Below are 20,251 nucleotides of genomic sequence, written 5' to 3'. Positions count from 1 at the left end.
CCGCGAACCCAGCAGCCACCCAGAATATCCTCCCGGCACATAGCTGCCCAAGCCAGACCCAAAGGCCACCGCCAGTGTGCAGCTGCCCAGTGGGGGCGCCGCTCTCAAAGGAGAGCACACCCGGCACACCTGCCACTCCCCGCAGGGCTCTGGGCTACCCTGACGGAGACCCCGCACACAGCAGCTCAGGGCATTCACCCGGAGGCGGCTCCAGGAGGGTGGGAAACCGACAGAGGCAGCAGAGAAGGGCAAGGTGTCCAGCAAGCAGGAAAGGACTTTGTTCTCCCAGCTGACACACGCGCCACCTGCCTACAGCTACTGCTAACACCATGAAAAGGCAGAAGAATCTGGTCCAGTCCAGAATTACCCAGACAACCCCAGAGAGACGGCCTGGGGAGATAGATATAACAAATCTCCCCGAAAAATAATTCAAAATAAAGGTCATAACCATGCTGATGGATCTGCAGAGAAATATGCAAGAGTTAAAGGATAAAGTTGAGAAGGAGAATACAGAAATAAACCAATCTCTGGAAGGATTCAAGAGAAGACTGGATAAGGTGCAAGAAGTCATTAATGGAATAGAAATCAGAGAAAAGGAACACAGAGAAGCGGAGGCAGAGAGACATAAAGGATCTCCAGAATGAAAGAATATTAAGAGAGCTGTGTGACCAATCCAAATGGAACAATATTCACATTATAGGGGTACCAGAAGAAGAAAAGAGAGAAAAAAGGATAGAAAGTGTCTTTGAGGAAATAATTGCTGAAAACTTCCCCAAAGAGGGGGAAAAAATAGTCTCTCAGACCATGGACACCCACAGAACTCCTAACACAAGGGACCCAAGGAGGACAACACCAAGACATATAATAATTAAAATGGCAAAGATCAAAGACAAGAACAGAGTATTAAATGCAGCCAGAGAGAGAAAAAAGGTCACCTAGAAAGGAAAACCCATTAAACTATCATCAGGCTTCTGAACAGAAACCTTACAGGCCAAAAGAGAATGGCATGATATATGTAATGCAATGAAACAGAAGGGCCTTGAACCAAGGATACTGTATCCAGCACTATTGTCCTTTAAATATGAAGGAGGGATTAAACAATTCCCAGACAAGCAAAAGTTGAGGGAATTTATATCCCACAAACAACCTCTACAGGGTATTTTAGAGGGACTGATCTAGATGGGAGCACCGCTAAGGCTAAACAGATGTCACCAGAGAAAATAAAATCACAGCAAAGAAAGCAGAACAACCAAATACTCACTAAAGGAAAAAATAAAACCACTATTCACAAAAGCAGTCAAATGAAACACAAAACAGTACAGAATAAAACACCTAACATATAAAGAATGGAGGAGGAGGAATAAGAAGGGAGAGTATTAAAGATTCAACAGACTGTGCTTATAATAGCTTAATAAGCGACTTTAGTTAGACAGTTAGATAGTAAAGAAGCTAACCTTGAACCATTGGTAACCACAAATCTAAAGCCTGCAATGGCAATAGGTATATATCTTTCAGTAGTCACCCTAAATGTAAATGAACTGAATACACCAATCAAAAGACATACAGTAACATAATGGATAAAAAAGCAAGACCCATCTATATGCTGCTTACAAGAGATTCACCCCAAACCCAAAGACATACACAGACTAAAAGTGAAGGGATGGAAAAAGATATTTCATGCAAACAATAGGGAGAAAAAAGCAGGTGTAGCAGTAATGGTATCAGACGAAATAGACTTCAAAACAAAGAAAGTAACAAGAGATAAAGAAGGACATTAAATAATGATAAAAGGGTCAGTCCAACAAGAGGATATAACCATTATAAATATATATGCACCCAACACAGGAGCACCAGCATATGTGAAACAAATTCTAACAGAATTAAAAGAGGAAATAGAATGCAATACATTCGTTTTAGGAGACTTCAACACACCACTCACTCCAAAAGACAGATCCACCAGACAGAAAATAAGTAAGGACACAGAGGCACTGAACAACACACTAGAACAGATGGACCAAACAGACATCTACAGAACTGTACACCCAAAAGCAACAGTATACACATTCTTCTCAAGTGCGCATGGAACATTTTCCAGTATAGACCACATACTAGGCCACAAAAAGAGCCTCAGTAAATTCAAAAAGATTGAAATTCTACCAACCAACTTCGCAGACCACAAAGACATAAAATTAGAAATAAATTGTACAAAGAAAACAAAAAGGCTCACAAACATATGGAGGCTTAACAACATGCTCCTAAATAATCAATGGATCAATGACCAAATTAAAACAGAGATCAAGCAATATATGGAGATAAATGACATCGACAGCATAAAGCCCCAACTTCTGGGGGATGCAGTGAAAGCAGTTCTAAGAGGAAAGTATATAGCAATACAGGCCTTTCTAAAAAAGAAGAATATTCCCAAATGAACAGTCTAATGTCACAATTACTGAAACTGGAAAAAGAAGAACAAATGAGGCCCAAAGTCAGCAGAAGGAGAGACATAATAAAGATCAGAGAAGAAATAAATAAAATTGAGTACAATAACAGAAAAAAATCAAAGAAACAAAGAGCTGGTTCTTTGAGAAAATAAACAAAAAAGATAAACCCCTAGCCAGACTTATTAAGAGAAAAAGAGAATCTACACAAATAACAGAATCAGAAATGAGAAAGGAAAATCATGATGGACCCTACAGAAATACAAAAAATTCTTAGAGAATACTACGAAAATCTACATGCTAACAAGCTTCAAAACCTAGAAGAAATGGACAACTTCCTAGAAAAATACAACTTTCCAAGACTGACCAAGGAAGAAACAGAAAATCTAAACAGACCAATTACCAGGAACAAAATTGAATTGGTAATCAAAAAACTACCCAAGAACAAAACCCCTGGACCAGATGGCTTCACCACTGAATTTTATCAGACATAGAAAAGACATAATACCCATTCTCTTTAAAGTTTTCCAAAAAATAGAAGGGGAGGGAATACTTCCAAACTCATTCCATGGAGCCAGCATCACTCTAATACCAAAACCAGGCAAAGACCCCAACAAAAAAGAAAATTACAGACCAATACTCCTTATGAACATAGATGCAAAAATACTCAAAAAAATATTAGCAACCCACATTCAAAAATACATCAAGAGGATCATATACCATGATCAAGTGGGATTCATCTCAGGGATGCAAGGATGGTACAATATTTGAAAAATCCATCAACATCATCCACCACATCAACAAAAAGGACAGAAACCATATGATCATCTCCATAGATGCTGAAAAAGCACTTGACAAAATTCAACATCCATTCATGATAAAAACTCTCAACAAAATGGGTATACAGGGCAAGTACCTCAACATAATATAGGCCATATACGACGAACCCACAGCCAACATCATATTTAACAGCAAGAACCTGAAAGCTTTTCGCCTAAGATTGGGAACAAGACAGGGATGCCCACTCTCCCCACTGTTATTCAACATGGTACTGGAGGTCCTAGCCATGACAATTAGACAAAAGAAAGAAATACAAGGCATCCAAATTGGTAAAGTGACATCCAAACTGTCACTATTTGCAGATGACATGATATTGTACATAAAAAACCCTAAAGACTCCACTCCAAAACTACTAGAACTAATATTGGAATTCAGCAAAGTTGCAGGATACAAAATTAATACACAGAAATCTGTTGCTTTCCTATACACTAATGATGAGCTAACAGAAAGAGAAATCTGGAAAACAATTCCATTCACAATTGTATTAAAAAGAATAAAATACCTAGGAATAAACCTAACCAAGGAAGTGAAAGACCTATACCCTGAAAACTACAAGACACTCTTAAGAGAAATTAAAGAGGACACTAACAAATGGAAACTCATTACATGCTCTTGGCTAGGAAGAATTAATATTGTCAAAATGGCTATCCTGCCTAAAGCAATCTACAGATTCAATGCAATCCCTATTAAAATACCAACAGTATTCTTCAACGAAGTGGAAGAAATAATTTTAAAATTCATATGGAACCACAAAAGACCCCGAATAGCCAAAGCAATCCTGACAAGGAAGAATAAAGCAGGGGGCATCTGGCTTCCCAACTTCAAGCTGTACTACAAAGCCACACTAATCAAGACAATTTGGTACTGGCACAAGAACACAGCCACAGACCAGTGGAAAATAATAGAGAGTCCAGATATTAACCCAAACATATAAAGTCAATTAATATATGATAAAGGAGCCATGGACATACAATGGGGAAATGACAGCCTCTTCAACAGCTGGTGCTGGCAAAACTGGACAACTACATGTAAGAGAATGAAACTGGATCACTTTCTAATACCATACACAAAAGTGAATTTGAAATGGATCAAAGACCTGAATGTAAGTCATGACAACATAAAACTCTAAGAAAAAACATAGGCAAAAATCTCTTGGACATAAACATAAGCAACTTCTTCATCAACATATCTCCCCAGGCAAGAGAAACAAAAGCAAAAATGAACAAGTGGGACTGTATCAAGCTCAAAACCTTCTGTACAGCAAAGGACACCACCAAGAGAACAAAAAAGTACCCTACAGTTTGGGAGAATATATTCATAAATGACAGATCCGATAAAGGGTTGACATCCAAAATATATAAAGAGCTCATGCACCTCAACAAAAAGCAAAAAATCCAATTAAAAAATGGGCAGAGGAGCTGAACAGTTCTTTAAAGAAGAAATTCAGATGGCCAGTAGACACATGAAAAGATGCTCCACATTGCTTGTCATCAGAGAAATGCAAATTAAAGCCACAATGAGATATCACCTCACACGAGTAAGGATCACCACCATCCAAAAGACAAACAACAACAAATGTTGGCGAGGTTGTGGAGAAAGGGGAACCCTCCTACACTGCTGGTGGGAATGTAAACTAGTTCAACCATTGTGGAAAGCAGTATGGAGGTTCCTCAAAAAGCTCAAAATAGAGATACTATTTGACCCAGGAATTCCACTTCTAGGAATTTACCCTAAGAATGCAGCAGCCCAGTTTGAAAAAGACAGATGCATCCCTATGTTTATCACAGCACCATTTACAATAGCCAAGAAATGGAAGCAACCTAAGTGTCCATCTGTAGATGAATGGATAAAGAAGATATGGTACATATACACAATGGAATATTATTCAGCCATAAGAAGAAAACAAATTATACCATTTGCAACAAAATGGATGGAGCTAGAGGGTATTATGCTCAGTGAAATAAGCCAGGTGGAGAAAGACAAGTACCAAATAATTTCACTCATATGTGGAGTATAAGAACAAAGAAAAAACTGAAGGAACAAAACAACAGCAGAATCACAGAACCCAAGAATGGACTAACAGTTACCAAAGGGAAAGGGACTGGGGAGGATGGGTGGGAAGGGAGGGATAAGCAGGGGGAAAAAGAAATGGAGCTTTATGAATAGCATGTATAATGTGGGGAGGGGGGGAGGCACGGGGAGAGCTGTGCAACCCAGAGATGACAAGTAGTGATTCTACAGCATCTTACTATGCTGATGGACAGTGACTGTAATGGGCTTTGTGGGGGGGACTTGGTGATGGGAGGAGTCTAGTAAACATAATGTTCTTCATGTAATTGTAGATTAATTACACCAAAAAAAACCCTATTAAAATGTCACACACTAGAGGAAAGCACACAAATCACAAATGATTTTCATCAGCTTATCATAACTGAATACAGCCGTGTAACCATTTCCTAGGGCCATTCTTTTAAATGCACTCCCATCAAGTTTTTGCCCCACTACTACATTTAAACTGCTCAAAGTCAACCAAGATCTGTAAGTGGCTAAATCCATCAGTCACTTTTCAGTCTTCATCTCCCTTTACCTATTAGCAGCAGTAGGCATAGTTGATCACTGCACTTGGATTCTGAAATACCACACTCTCTGTCCTGGTTTTCCCGCCTTACTTACCATTCCTTTTTTTGGACTTTGTTCTCCCCTACCTCTTAATCTTTCAGTGTCTTTGGCTTAGTCCTGTAACCTCTTTTATCTACACTCACTCCCTTGGTGAGTTTACATAGTCTCATAGCTTCAAATACCATCCATATGCAACTGATGCCCAAATTTATATCTCTGGCCTAAACTTCTCCAATCAACTCCACATTCCTATACCAACTGCTTAACTGACATCTCTGTTTGGACGTCTTTTAATAGACATCTCAAAACTTAACATGCCCAAAACTGAACTCCTGATCTCCGCCTGGGAACTATACTATTTGGGGGTCTTCCCCATCTCAGCTAATGGCAACTCCACCCTACCAGTTACAGATAAAAACTCTCGCATAATCCATATCCAATTCACCAGGAAACCCCAATGTTTCTACCTTCAAATATATATCCCCAAATGGACTACTTCTCCCAATAGCTACTCGTCCAAACCAAAAGTGTGTCTCATCTCACCTGAACGACTGAAATACCTCGTAACTGATCTCCCTGTTCTATCCCCCTACAGTCTACTTTGAAAATTACAGAGAGTGATCCTTGTAATATGTGTCAGGTCATGTGATTCTTCTGCTCAAACCTTGCACCGGTTCCCATTTCATTCAGAGAAAGGCAATTTCCTTAGAAAGGCCGATATGGCCCTGTGTGTTCAGGTCTAAGACTCCCAGTCTTATCACTTACTAGCCTCCCTTTTTGTACTTTTCATTCCAGCCCCACCAGCCCACTTCCTGTTCATCACACAGGCTAGATATGCTCCTGACCTGGTGAGGCCCTCTGCATGTTACTGGGCCCTTTACCTGAAACTCTCAGATCTCCCCACGGCTTGCTTCCTCACCTCCTTCAAACCTTTATCCAGATGTCTCCTTCTCATTAAGGCCTCCCCTGACCATCTTATCTAAAACTGCGATCCACCCTCTCCAACACTCATCTTCCTCCTCTTCCTGTTGTATTATTTTCCATGGCATTTTACTATCTTCCACCTTTTTATCTATTAATTTATTGCATTAAGGGCCTATTGGAGGCAGACAAATGGCCCCTCCAAAGATATATTCACCTTCTAATCCCCAGAATCTGTGAATATTATCTATATGGCAGCAGGTATGACATAAAGTTAAGGATTTGGGGAGAAGGTGCTTATCCTCGACTATCTAGGTGGGCTGTAAATGTCATCACACGTGTCCTTATAAGAGGGTCACAGAGGGAGATTTGATTCACATACACAGAGGAGAAGGTGCTATGGAGACAGAGGCAGAGATTGGAGTGATGCAGCCACAAGCCCCAACGTTGAGGCAGCCTCTAGAAACTGGAAGAAGAAAACAGATTTTGCCCCAGAGGGAGTGCAGCCCTGCCAACACCTTGCTTTCAACACACTTCTGGCCTCTAAAACTGTAAGATAATAATTTTCTGTTTTAAGCCTCAGAGTTTATGGTAATATATTACAGTAGCCCCAGGAAACTAATACAAAGACTAGTCTCACCCAAAAAGATGTAATTTCCACAAAGGTAGAGACGTTTGCTCATTTTTTTCACTATTTCCCTAGCTCCTAAAATAGTGCCTATCATATAGCAGACACTCAATAAATATTTGTTCAATTAAAGAAAGAATGAACGAATAAACACCTCAAATTATAAACAGTCAATATCATGCCATTACTCAGCCAAAACAATTACTTATTTCCATGGCTACATACATTAAGTAATATGATGAAAGCAAAAGAAAAGCCTAGGTAGTTATTCACAAAACTCTCAAAAGGGGATGATAGAATTGAAACTTTTTTGTAAAAGGAAGAATATATTCATGTAGTAATGTAAAAAGAAAAACTAAAATATTTTTAATTTTCTGGTTTTTCAAAAAACATCTTTCCATTTTCATCAATACACTTTCAATAACAAGTTCCACCTTTCCTATAAATAGCTAACTAAAATTTTTAAGTAATGCTAAATGTTAATTTCCATTTGTATGAAAGATTTATATTAGACCACCAATAAAGAGGAAAAATACGGATATTCCTGAATCTGAAACTGAAGCTGATGTTTAAATTTTTTTAATGGAAAAAAACGATCAAGATTTGGCAATTGTAAAGAGTGTTGCATAAATAATAAGAATGAAGACACCTTCTCATTGAATGTTATGCCATTTACTTGGAGACCAAGAAAAACTATTTCAGAGGGAGAATTTGAAACTCAGAAAAAGCAAAATTATTCCCAGCCTTAAGTGACTGATATATAATATATAATGAAATAAATGAAGAAAAAATATTTCCAATGAAAAGGGAACATTTCCTACAAAGGACAATAACTTTACCTGCAGCATGTAGTTGATCTGCCAAGTCATATAACAACTTAAAGTTCTCGCCACTCTTCAAGCCTCGACCTATTTTAAAAAGATGAAAAAAACAAATTAACAAATATAAACTCCTTTCTATAATAATTTTCAACTTTGCAATACTTGAGTGAATCTTCACATTATACAACTGCCATATTAAGCACACCAACTCCTCTATAAAGCCTTTCCTGACTTCTCCCCAATGATACTCCTTAACTGGTTAATTAATTGTATTACTGGGCTTTAAAATCAGTCTTCCCCACTAAAACAAAAACTCTTTATTTATCCATATCCATCTTGGTCACCACTATATCCACAGTATTTAGCAAAACTTCACTGAATGACTGAATGAAGTTATTATTTGAATGGAAATCCTTATATTAGACTTTATTAAAACCAAGAACACTCTGCCTTTACCTATTTATTTCCCCAGCACTTTGCAATGGGCCATAGAACACACACCCAATAAAAATTTTTGAATAAGTAAGTGATTAAACAAGTCACACATATGTCCTATCAATGCCACTTACAATACAAGGCTGTCTATAAGGTTAATTATTTCATTTGATGTTTAGTTTGGTAAGATTAAAAATCATACCAGTCCTTAGTTTTTCAAAAGCAAGATAGCAGGCTATAAAAAGGTTTTCTTTTTTTTTTAAATAAGGAGCATGATACATAAAAAGCAGGTTTTATGCTATCAATAGCTTTGATATTAAATGTGAAGAAACTTTCAGAGTTAATCATAAAGTCTGGAAGTATTTCATACTAGAACAGAATCATACAACGTGGCCCTGAGGTTCTAATCAGTTCTTTCTACAGTTCAGAACCAACCATACGCGAGAATAACATGGAAGTCAATCAATGAAACAAAGATACCAAGATACAAAGCTATGGAGATGAGATTTGTACCATGCTCCCCCTGGTACCAATGTTGCAGATTTGCAACAGAAAGCCCAAAGTCTGTGAGGCTCATCATTTCATTTTCCTAGTTGATAAAATGGGAATAATACTTACAACATAACCTACTTCTTACATTTTAAAAAAATTTATTTTGGTATCATTAATCTACAACTACATGAGGAACATTATGTTCTTGTTTTTAATTTATTTGGGTGTCATTAATCTACAATTACATGAGAAACATTGTTTTTCTTGTTTTTAATTTATTTTGGTATACTTCTTACATTTAGGGGGGAAAAAATCCATGTTCCTCTAAAATAAATACTAATAAAAGCAAAGCATTTTAAGTTTATATCACATTTTTTTTTTTTTTTACTACTCCACTTACCGCCAGATACCACCACTCTGGCACCAGTTAGCTCTGGTCGATCACTTTTTGTTAATTTCTGATCAAGCCATTCTGATATCCCCACTGTGGAAGTACTTGAAGCTGCATTTGATAAACAAAACAATGACTATGAGTTCAAGTGCTATATTATTAATAACAATGATTATTATTTTTTTTAAACAGAAACAAAGAATTAATTTCAAGGAACCTAAGTTTTAGTTACTATGAATTTTTTGTGTCCTGAATTTCATTCTCCCTGATTTTGGGGAAAACTTAAAGGGACTAGATTCCAGCATTCACCTCATTAGCTCAATAACTTTTGACAAAGCATTTAATTCTGAATCTACCTGTAAAACTAGAATCATTCTCTCCAGAGAGTTCAAATAAAATATTGTATGTTACTACTATTACATTATTCCACTGTAATGAATCTCCCAAGTATTGTAATAGTAAACAGTGAGAACAGAGTAAAAATATCTTCACGTCACTATGACAGGTTAATCTCAATGGACTCTCTCTCTTCCACCTGATCTACCAAAGCAACTAACCTAGTACCAAAATGATATGAAAAAGATACATTATAAAAATGTCCTAGTTTTGTATAAGCTTGGGAACACTGTTTAGATTCAGCTCTCAAATACTCTGCATTAGAAATTTTACCACTGGCTATTTCTTATTCTAATATAATCTGTGAACTGAACAACAAGAAACAACAAATGAAAACTCACCCTTTTCAGAACTGGCACTACCTCCACTTGTTCCTGCAGCTTCAAAAGATGTTCCTCGGACAGAAAACACCTTCACTTTCTCATCACACTTCACTGTACATAAAGCATTTCCTGAAATACACAGTATTTTTAAAAAAAAACCATGAAAGGTAACAAAACCAGTATTCCCTTGAGATTCAGCATTTACTCCACAAAGACAAGGACTAAATAACTGTGGACTAGTTGTTCTCTATATCTACTAAGTATAGAGAAAAGGACAAGACACTGAAGAAATGTATCAGGGGCTATTTGCAGGGACAACGTTGGATGTCTTTAAAAATAGGGGAAGTGCCTAGATAATCCCCCCTTAGCCAGACTTATCAAGAAAAAAAGAGTCTACACACATAAACAGAATCAGAAATGAGAAAGGAAAAATCACTATGGACACCACTGAAACACAAAGAATTATTAGAGTGTTAATGAAAAATTAAATGCTAAGAAATAACGATAATCAAGAAGAAATGGACAACTTTCTAGAAAAATACAACCTTCCAAGACTGACCCAGAAAGAAACAGAAAATCTGAACAAATGACCAGCACTGAAATTGAACTGGTAATCAAAAAAATACTTTAAAACAAAAACCTGGGTCCAGATGGTCTCACTGCTGAATTTTATCAAACATTTAGTGAAGACCTAATACCTATCCTCCTTAAAGTTTTCCAAAAAGTGGAAGAGGAGAGAATACGTCCATACTCGTTGTATGAGGCCAGCATCACTCTAATACCAAAACCAGGCATAGACACCCCCAAAAAAACAAAGTTACAGACCAATATTCCTGATGAACATAGATGCAAAAATACTCAACAAAATATTAGCAAACCAAATTCAAAAAGATTATCATGAGCAAGGGGGATTTATTCCAGGGATGCAAGGATGGTACAATATTTGAAAATCCATCAACATCATCCACCACATCAATAAAAAGAACGACAAAAACCACATGATCATCTCCATAGATGTTGAAAAAGCATTTGACAAAATTCAACATCCATTCATAATAGAAACTCAACAAAATGGGTATAGAGGGCAAGTACCTCAACATAATAAAGGCCACATATGACAAACCCACAGCCAACACCACACTTAACAGCAAGAACCAGAAAGCCTTTCCTTTAAAATCGTGAACAATACGAGGATGCCCACTCTCCCCACTTTTACTCAACACAGTACTGGAGATCCTAGCTATGGCAGTTAGACAACACAAGAAATAAAAGGCAACCAGACTGGCAAGGAAGTAGTTAAACTGTCCCTGTTTGTATATGACATGATACTGCACATAAAAAACCCTGAAGAATCTACCCCAAAACTACTAGAATAACTGAATTCAGCAAAGTTACAGGATACAAAAATTAATACACAGAAATCTGTTGCATTCCTATACACTAATGATGAGCTAGCTGAAAGAGAAATCAGGAAAACAATTCCATTTACATTGCATCAGAAAGAATACAATACTAAGAAATAAATATAACCAAGGAGGTAAAAGACCTCTACCCTAAAAACTATAATACACTCATGAGAGAAATTAAAGAAGACAACAAAAAATGCAAATTCATCCCATCCTTATGGATAGGAAGAATTAATATTGTCAAAAAGGCCATCCTGCCTAAAGCAACCTACAGATTCAATGCAATCCCTATTAAAACACCAACAGCATTCTTCAATGAACTAGAACAAATCATTCTAAAATTCATATGGAACCACAGAAGACCCCAAATAGCCAAAGCAACCCTTAGAAGGATGAATAAAGCAGGGGGGATTATGCTTCCCAACTTTGAGCTCTACTACAAAGCCATAGTAATCAAGACAACTTGGTACTGGCACAAGAACAGACCCATAGATCAAAGGAACAAAACAGAGAGCCCATATATAAACCCAAGCATATACAGTCAATTAATATATGATAAAGGAGCTGTGGACATACAATGGGGAAATGGCAGCCTCTTCAACAACTGGTGTTGGCAAAACTGGACAACTACATGCAAGAGAATGACACTGAATCACTGTCTAACCCCATACACAAAAGTAAACTCGAAATGGATCAAAGACCTGAATGTAAATCATGAAATCATAAAACTCTAAGAAGAAAACACAGGCAAAAAAATCTCTTGACTATAAACATGAGCAACTTTTTTCTGAACACATCTCCTTGGGCAAGGGAAACAAAAGGAGAAATGAACAAACGGGACTACATCAAACTAAAAAGCTTCTGTAAGGCAAAGGACAGCATCAGTAGAACAAAAAGCACCCTACGGTATGGGAGAATATATTCATAAATGACATATCTGAAAAGGGGTTAACATCCAAAATACATAAAAAACTCACATGCCTCAACACCCAAAAAGCAAATAACCCAATCAAAAAGTGGGTGGAGCATTCAAAAGACAAGCAACAACAAATGCTGGTGAGGATGTGGAGATAGGGGAACCCTACTACACTGTTGGTGGGAATGTAAACTAGTTCAGCCATTGTGGAAAGCAGTATGGAGGTTCCTCAAATAACTCAAAATAGAAATACCATTTGACCCAGGAATTCCACTCCTAAGAATTTACCCTAAGAATGCAACAGCCCAGTTTGAAAAAGACATATGCACCCCTATGTTTATCACAGCACTATTACAATAGCCAAGAAATGGAAGCAACCTAAGTGTCCTTCAGTAGACGAATAGATAAGGAAGATGTGGTACATATACACAATGGAATATTACTCAGTCATAAGAAGAAAATAAATCCTACCATTTGCAACAACATGGATGGAGCTAGAGGGTATTATGCTCAGTGAAAAAGGCAGGTGGAGAAAGACAGGTACCAAATGATTTCACTCATCTATGGAGTGTAACAACAAAACAAAACTGAAAGAGGAAAACAGCAGCAGACTCACAGAACCCAATAATGGACTAACAGTTACCAAAGGGAAAAGGGACTGGGGAGGATGGGTGGGAAGGGAGGGAGAAGGGGATTATGATTAAGGAGTATTATGATTAGCACACATAATATGGGGGGACACGGAGAAGGCAGTATATCACAAAGAAGACAAGTAGTGACTCTAGCATCTTACTATGCTGATGGATAGTGAACACAATGGGGTGTGGGGGGGGGGACTTGATAATATGGGTGAATGTAGTAACCACAATGTTGCTCATGTGAAACCTGAGCATAAGATTGCATATCAATGATATCTTAATAATAAAAAAAAGGTGGGCAGAGGATATGAACAGACACTTCTCCAAAGAAATTTAGATGGCCAACATGCATATGAAAGGATGCTCCATATTGCTAATTACCAGGGAAATGCAAACTAAAACCACAATGAGATACCACCTCACACCAATTAGGATAGCCAAAATCCAAAAGACAAAGAACAACAAATGCTGGTGAGGATGTGGAGAAAGGGATACCCTTCTACACTGTTGGTGGGAATGTAAATTAGTTTAACTGTTGTGGAAAGCAATACTGAGGTTCCTCAAAAACTAAAACCCAGGAATTCCACTCCTAGGAATTTACCCAAACAAAACAAGATCCCAGATTCAAAAAGACATATGCACCTCTATATTTATTGCAGCACTATTTACAATAGCCAAAATATGGAAGCAACCTAAGTGTCCATCAGTAGATGAATGGACAAAGAAGATGTGGTACATATACACAGTGGAATATTATTCAGCCATAAGAAGAAAACAAATCCTACCATTTGCAACAACATGGATGGAGCTAGAGGGTATTATGCTCAGTGAAATCAGCCAGGTGGAGAAAGACAAGTACCAAATGATTTCAGTCATCTGTGGAGTGTAACAACAAAGCAAAACAGCACAAAACAGCAGCAGACTCACAGACTTCAAGAAGGGACTAGCAGTTACCAAAGGGGGGAGGTGGGGGAGGGTGGATAGGTAGGGAGGGAGGGAGAAGGGGATTGAGGGGCATTATGATTGGAACATGTGGTGTGTGGTGGTCATGGGAAAGGCAGTGTAGCACAGAGAAGACAAGTAGTAACTCTGTGGTATCTTACTATACTGATGGACAGTGACTGCTGTAGGGTGTTGGAGGGGACTTGATAATATGAGTGAATGTAGTAACCACAATGTTGCTCATGTGAAACCTTCATAAGATTGCATATCAATGATACCTTAATAAATTTTAAAAGAAAAGCAGACAGGAACCAGGAAAAAAAATAGGGTAAGTGCTGACCTGCCTGGATGTAAGAAACGGAAACAGCAGCCACACTAAGGTACTCACTTCCTAAAAGGAACATAAACAAAAGCTTCCTTCTCTAAAAACAACACATAATCAGTAATTCAACAATGTGAGTAGCAACAATTTTGTAAGAACTGAGCCACCATGCATTCTGAAGGAGGGAAAATAAGTGAAAACATGACAGGGCATTAACAACAAGTATACTGCACCAAGACTTTAAAAGGATTGGAGACATTTCTTATGGATTAGCAATCACATTAAGAGTGACCTAAACTTGACCAAATATTTCCCCTTAACACTATCAAAGATGAAAGATCTGATTTGAGATTTGGCCATTTATATTGAAACATACAACTTCAATCAGAAAGAACAAAGAGTTCATTTTCTCCAGCCCCCTAGAGACCAGCAGATCAATCAATGAAAGCGATAGTAAAATGGATTTCCTAATGCAGAGGAAAACTGAGTACAAGCAGCAAAGACTGAGAATAATATTTTTTTTTTAAATAGAAAAGTTTTTTTCTTTTCCAGATGCCACATACAAAATATATTGAATGTTAATCTAATTTTAATTGATCACTGGAAAAATCTCCTCCATAAACCTGATGACCAGGCAAGAAAGAAGTGTGCTGTGCATCTATCAGAATGTCAGGTCACGTCATGGGCTAGCAGCAAGTCTAACACTGAGATTTTTCTCAGAAACCTCTAAGATGGTCCATTTAAAATGTATATGACTTGAATATCTGATCTTTAATTTCTGCTTCTAAAGTTACAAAAATTTAGCATGTTGATTAGTTATTTTCCTTGGGTACTCACCTGCATAAATAGTTCTCACAAATGTGTCCGGTGACTTGATTGCAATGATATCAGAGATTGGGGCAACATCAAGTTTGGCTGCAATTCTGGGCAAAAGGTTCTAAAGGTAAAATAAGCAGTGAGTTACACACATACAGGCTGATAAATGACTATAAAGGATCAGCAACAATATTCTTTAAAGGCATATTCTGTAAAATTTTAATACAAATATTTTATATTTCACATGCATTTTTAGACATACTGTAACTGGAAACACAGCTTTTTGGATACTCTTTGGGATCAAGTAGGAGTCTATGTTACCCTAACTAAATTAAGAGTTTTATGAGCTTTAATGAGGTGGTAATAAACCACCTTAATTCAATATGTTAAATTACAAGATACTAGCTCAAATGAACATGACTTACAAAATGTGGCCATTATGAATTGCTGAATTTAGATAAGATAGAAAAATATTTAGAATAGTAAAGTTCTCAAATACTAAAAAATATTACATGTTTTTATATTTATATATATAAAAAAATTCAAAGCAGACATTTTTACCTTTTAAAAACTGATAATGCATTAAAAAAGATCAAACTGAGGGAGAAAAAAGATGGCAGCATGAGAAGTGTGGCAGAAATCTCCTCCCAAAACCACATAGATTTTGAAAATACAGCAAGTACAACTATTCCTAAAAGAGTGACCAGAAGATAGAGTACACCAGCCTGTCTATATCTGGGAGAAGTCAACATCTCACAGAAAAGAGGAACGTGAAAAACCATGACCGGGTGGGAACCGAGCACTCCCCCGCGGGAGGAAGAGAATCCGAGCAGAGAGGGGGTGGAAGAACAGGACTGCTAAACACCAGCCCTAGAAATCGACCCCGGGAGCACAGACCCACATTGCATGGTAGGTTTCAGAGGGGCTGAAAACCAAAGTCAGAGACTAAGACTGCAGACAGGTTTCTACAATGTGCTGCCCTGAAACAAAAGAAAAGCAGGCTCTTTGAAAGACTTCCCAAGAGTCAGAAGGCTGCCTAAAGGGGCAAAGGTTTAGGAGAAGGAACAGGTGGACAAAATTGGCCCAGCACACTCAGCTCAGCAGATCGGGAACTTTCAGGAGCTTCAGGCGCTCCATCCCCCTGGTTGGCAACACACCACCCAGGTCCCCCACTGCGATAAGCAGCTTACCGCTCCTTCCTCCCCACCGGTATCTGTGCACAAACCTGCTGTCCACGCCATTGCTGCAGACGAGCCGGTAGGCAGCCCCGCCTACAACTACTACATAGCTTAACACAGAGGCTTCTCCCCGAGGGCAGCTAACTAGCCCAGACCTAAGTGACAGATTCAATAAAGGGTTGACATCCAAAATATATAAAGAGCTCACACACCTCAACAAACAAAAAGCAAATAATCCAATTAAAAAATGGGCAAAGGAGCTAAATAGACAGTTCTCTAAAGAAGAAATTCAGATGGCCAACAGGCAAATGAAAAGATGCTCCACATCGCTAATCATCAGAGAAATGCAAATTAAAACCACAATGAGATATCACCTCACACCAGTAAGGATCGCCACCATCCAAAAGACAAACAGCAACAAATGTTGGTGAGGTTGTGGAGAAAGGGGAACCCTCCTACACTGCTGGTGGGAATGTAAATTAGTTCAACCATTGTGGAAAGCAGAATGGAGGTTCCTCAAAAAGCTCAAAATAGAAATACCAATTGACCCAGGAATTCCACTTTCAGGAATTTACCCTAAGAATGCAGCACTCCAGTTTGAAAAAGACAGATGTATCCCTATGTTTATCGCTGCACTATTTACAATAGCCAAGATATGGAAACAACCTAAGTGTCCATCAGTAGATGAATGGATAAAGAAGATGTGGCACATATACACAATGGAATATTACTCAGCCACAAGAAGAAAACAGATCCTACCATTCGCAACAACATGGATGGAGCTAGAGGGTATTATGCTCAGTGAAATAAACCAGGCGGAGAATGACAAGTACCAAATGATTTCACTCATATGTGGAGTATAAGAACAAAGGAAAACTGAAGGAACAAAACAGCAGCAGAATCACAGAACCCAAGAATGGACTAACAGTTACCAAAGGGAAAGGGACTGGGGAGGATGGGAGGGAAGGGAGGGATAAGGGCAGGGGAAAAAGAAAGGGGGCATTACGATTAGCATGTATAGTGTGGGGGGGCACAGGGAGGGCTGTGCAACACAGAGAAGACAAGTAGTGATTTTATAGCATCTTACTACGCGGATGGACAGTGACTGTGAAGGGGTATGTGGGGGGGACTTGGTGAAGGGGGAGCCTAGTAAACATAATGTTCTTCATGTAATTGTAGATTAATGATACCAAAATAAAAATAACAAAAAAAATTAAAAAGTTAAGGCACAGGCAAAAAAAGTAGCCTAGTTTTCTCCATGACAAAATTTGAAAATCTGTAATTGGCAATCTAAAAATTTTTTATAAAATCTTGAAAGAATAGCATTATCTCTAAGACAAAATTTGAAAACCTGGAAATGGTGTTTGAACAGAAATTAAAATCTTGAAAGATAAATTTTAGCAGAACTACCACATTAATTCAGTAAGTCAGGATTACCCATCTAAACAAAGCATGTTGTAGATTTTCAGCATGGCACAATCAACCCTAACCCTTCGAAGTACGGACATCAGGTTACACATTCTTAGTCTTCTCACCTTTCCAAAGGCAGATGCTCCGGCACAGATATGTGTGTAACTGAACTGCTTTTGAGTTGCCAAAATCAATGGTGTCAGTTCCTCTGAGAATTAAAGACATTTGATAAACATACTTCATAGTATTTCATATTTATATATTCAAACATAATTTAGACATTGGATTTTTCCCACTGGAAGTCCTCACCTGCAAGGAGGCCTTTGTACGCATCATGCTGAGCCACCAGAACTTTTGCTACACCTGCTACTTTGCAGATATCTTGTGCCACCTATGGTTTAAAAGAGTTTTTAATTATCTAACACAAAGATACAAACAGAGCCACTACTACAAATATCAACAAGGCATAAAACCGTGATGGTCAGCCGTAAAAACTGCTCTTATTAGTAAAAAGGGCTATTTAAGGATGAAAAATATTCATTAATGAAGAAGATCTTCCACCAATTGATCTTATTACCAACTGACCTTAAACAAAAATTCCTGCCTGAAAAAGTGCTAATTGATAAACTAAAATCCACACAGCTCCCTATTCAAATTTAGGTGTAAACTGCTCTTTACCTTTAGCTCAATGCAAGTGTAAGTTCATCAGTTTAGAAATGGTGAAAATGAGGCAATAATGTGCAAATGCTTAGGTGTGTTCTGTCTCACATTAACATAGCCAATAAATACACTTCAGACTTAGGATTCCCTAGAGGTTAAGAACAAGAACCAACCACACTGGTTTATGGGTACTGCATTTTTTATCTGGCAATAATAATTTCTGCTGTTATATAATTAGTGAATCTGAGCAATAGAGAAAATCTGAGTATCAATCCATTGTCAACCACTAAATTCCTGCCCATCTATGTATATGTATCTATGATGAAGCAAAATACTTTCTATTTAATTCCTAATTTTTCCTGTTTGGAATCAGGATAAGGTTCTGGGAAAGCTTTTGACCACTCAGATTTCCTGTACACAGAAGGTAATTAGAATTCTCCTCTTTAAATCTCTTCAATTACAGCATGGCTGATTTCTGCTTTAGCAGATACATGGCATCATATCAGGATCTTCTGTCTTCTTGTTTACATCCCTGCTGATTCACTGATGAGGAGGCATAAAAGGCTGTGCCTCTGGCCCCCTCAACTGGGATGGCAACATTGCAACAATATTCACTGAAGAAAGGATACAGTGCAAAAGTGCCTCTGCTGAACCAAGTATTAACTGGCAGACTATCTTATACTATCAAAACCATCTTTTTAATTTTGTGCAATAACTTCTGGCACTACAGAGAAAAATCACTTGCTGCTTACGATAAACAGCTACAGAAAACAGTATAAAATTGTAATTGCCTACACTATTAATGAGCCTCTTTCTACAGATACGGGTTGTTTTTCTTGAAGATTGGCAAGTGACATAATAGGATTATAACTGAAAGAAGATTTCTGCTTTGATTTTTCTCAAAATAGTGTAAATAAAATAGCATTTCAATATTTTTAAAGTAATACTAGAATAATTATTTAAAATCACAGCAAAAACACAATCATACCCTGAGCTTATAAAAATCAGGATGACCAAAAGAGATAGCTTAGCTATATTATCATATGTTATAGTTAATATCAACTATGTAAGATTCAGTAGTTGCTAGTAGGATTAAGTAAAGAAGTCCACATAAATTAACCCCAAATCTGCTAGAATTCCTTTAAGAAACCAATTTTACGTAAGAAATTAGACAGAAGTGACACTAGCATCGAGAAACTACACTATGTCACATGTTCTCCATCAATGCCATTTAATGAAAAACAAAATTCTCTAAAAGAAACATGTTCTCTCCAGATTTCTTCCTCTAAGGTCCAAGTCCTCAGCAACATACTCAGCTACTTTATGATGTGAGAGGGAATTGGTGACTCCAGCTAGAAAGGCTTATTTGAAGCATAATTTCAACTACCCTGCAGCCCAGTGGTACAGACCCTCCAGACCAAACTACAGTAGTTTTCCAGGAGGGTTAGTTTACAAAGCGCTCATCATTTTATTTCAACAACAAAAACAAAGAATACCTTTTAATACCAGCTATAGTTTGAAAAGCATAGTACTTATATTTGAATTCCTATAGTAATTAAAAATTAACACCTATGATATTTTATCCAGATTTGCCACTTTCAGGAATTAAAAGCAATTAGCAAGTGTATTCATCAACACAGAAGAGATCAGTTATTAACC

At 37.6% G+C, this 20,251-nt stretch overlaps 1 protein-coding gene across 2 annotated transcripts in view; it reads right to left on the bottom strand.

The window, feature by feature from the left end:
* ETFA (electron transfer flavoprotein subunit alpha) overlaps window positions 1–20,251 on the bottom strand; it is a 116,588-nt gene that overhangs the window by 72,967 nt on the left and 23,370 nt on the right. For both annotated transcript variants that reach the window (XM_073212233.1, XM_073212232.1), the window contains 6 exons: window positions 18,242–18,323; window positions 18,058–18,140; window positions 15,366–15,465; window positions 10,323–10,433; window positions 9,595–9,696; window positions 8,286–8,354 (listed from right to left, as the gene is read on the bottom strand). In XM_073212233.1, coding sequence (XP_073068334.1) covers window positions 8,286–8,354; window positions 9,595–9,696; window positions 10,323–10,433; window positions 15,366–15,465; window positions 18,058–18,140; window positions 18,242–18,323 — 547 coding nt within the window. The remainder of the gene's footprint in view (window positions 1–8,285; window positions 8,355–9,594; window positions 9,697–10,322; window positions 10,434–15,365; window positions 15,466–18,057; window positions 18,141–18,241; window positions 18,324–20,251) is intronic.

The sequence above is a fragment of the Manis javanica genome, chromosome 8 (genome assembly GCF_040802235.1).
Source record: "Manis javanica isolate MJ-LG chromosome 8, MJ_LKY, whole genome shotgun sequence".
Classification (NCBI taxonomy): Eukaryota; Metazoa; Chordata; class Mammalia; order Pholidota; family Manidae; genus Manis; species Manis javanica.
Note: the sequence above shows the minus strand (reverse complement) of the source record. Positions and strands in the feature narration are given on the sequence as shown.